Raw genomic sequence first — 1425 nt, forward strand, 5'->3', positions numbered from 1 at the left:
ATTGTTAGGCAGGGTAAGGCTAGGGGCCTGAAGCGACACTCACTCCACTCACTCAGGCAGGCACCCACCCGGACACGGTTCCGCCTGCGCTAAAGAAATTGTTTTCTGTTCTCCGCTTGATTCTCTTGCCTTCTCGAGAGAAAAAGCTAGCTGACACCTTAAAGTAACTTATATATTCTTTACGTTTAGTCAAAAGGTTTTTAAGGTATCATCTGCTAAAAAATCCAAAACCGATTTCTTTCAAAAGAGCTTTGGAGAACTTGGGCGCCAAGATGGCCGCCCACAAATGAGCGCTACCGCTGCTACTACCGCATCGGAATACGACATATAGCCCTTCTCCCCCTAGAGTACGAGTGTGTCCGAATTCAGCCACCGACCGAGCACCGACCGGCCGGTCGCCGAGCGGCCGCTCCAAGCAGCTATGCCAACCGCGAACCAAGAAGTCCTTTCGCTTGGGGTGGTTGCGGATCGCGACTACCCCCGCGGAGGACCTGCAGAGGACCCGCGACGATCCCCCGCGTAAGACCCGCGTCCTTCGACCACCCCCCGCGAAAGGATTTCGCGGTTCGCAGTTAACCCAATGTGAACAGGGTGGCATAGCTGCTTGGAGCGAGTGGCTCGCCACGGACAGGCCACCGACCGCTCGACGACCGACCGGTCGGTGCTCGGTCATTGGTTGAATTCGGACACACCCTACGTAACTGCCTGCCCCTGGGATTATACCGCTCAACCCCCACCCTCTCCACAGCCGCCGCCGCCGAGCCGCCGCCTGCCGTTGCTGCTGGGACTCGCGGGGTGCAGCCGCAGGCTGGAGAGGACCGCGGCCAGCAGGACGCTGCCGGGGAGGCTCCCCACCGCTGTGCGACCTGCGGGGCGGCCTTCAGGAGGGCGGCGCTCCTCCGGGCCCACATGCGGACCCATGCCGCCGATAAACTGGACGGCGGCGAACACTGCGGCGACGGTTCAGCGGGAAGTGCTGACCTCCGTACACACGCGAAAACGCACACAGGTGATAGACATTGGCGCTGCCAGACTTGCGGCAAAAGATTCTCTCAAAGCGCCGCACTCAGTGTTCACATGAGGACTCACACCGGTGAGAAACCTTACAAATGCCAGACTTGTGGCAAAAGTTTCTCTCAAACTGGTCACCTTTGTGAACACATAAGGACGCACACTGGTGAGATACCTTTCAAATGCCAGACTTGCGGCAAAGGATTCGCTTATAGCAACGGACTCCGCAATCACATCAGGTCACACACCGGTGAGAAGCCCTACAAATGCCAGACTTGTGGCAAAAGTTTCTCTCAAACTAGCCACCTCCGTTACCACTTGAGGACACACACCGGTGAGAAACCCTACAAGTGCCAGACTTGTGGCAAAAGTTTCGTTCAGAGCACCACACTCAGTGTTCACATGAGGACTCAC

The 1425-nt window shown here is 57.3% G+C and overlaps 1 protein-coding gene across 4 annotated transcripts in view; it reads left to right on the forward strand.

Annotated features, from left to right (window-relative positions):
- The window catches only part of LOC113202820 (zinc finger protein 672-like), a 7504-nt gene that overhangs the window by 2603 nt on the left and 3476 nt on the right, over positions 1–1425 (forward strand). For 2 of the 4 annotated variants that reach the window (XM_026417240.2, XM_052265577.1), the window contains exon 5: positions 749–1009. The exons of 1 other annotated variant lie outside the window; for it this stretch is intronic. In XM_026417240.2, coding sequence (XP_026273025.2) covers positions 749–1009 — 261 coding nt within the window. Of the gene's footprint in view, positions 1–748; positions 1262–1425 lie in introns of all 4 variants that reach the window. One more of the 4 variants, XM_026417238.2, reaches the window with a different exon arrangement.

The sequence above is a fragment of the Frankliniella occidentalis genome, unplaced genomic scaffold (assembly GCF_000697945.3).
Source record: "Frankliniella occidentalis isolate FOCC.00 unplaced genomic scaffold, Focc_3.1 Scaffold28, whole genome shotgun sequence".
NCBI classification, from domain to species: Eukaryota; Metazoa; Arthropoda; class Insecta; order Thysanoptera; family Thripidae; genus Frankliniella; species Frankliniella occidentalis.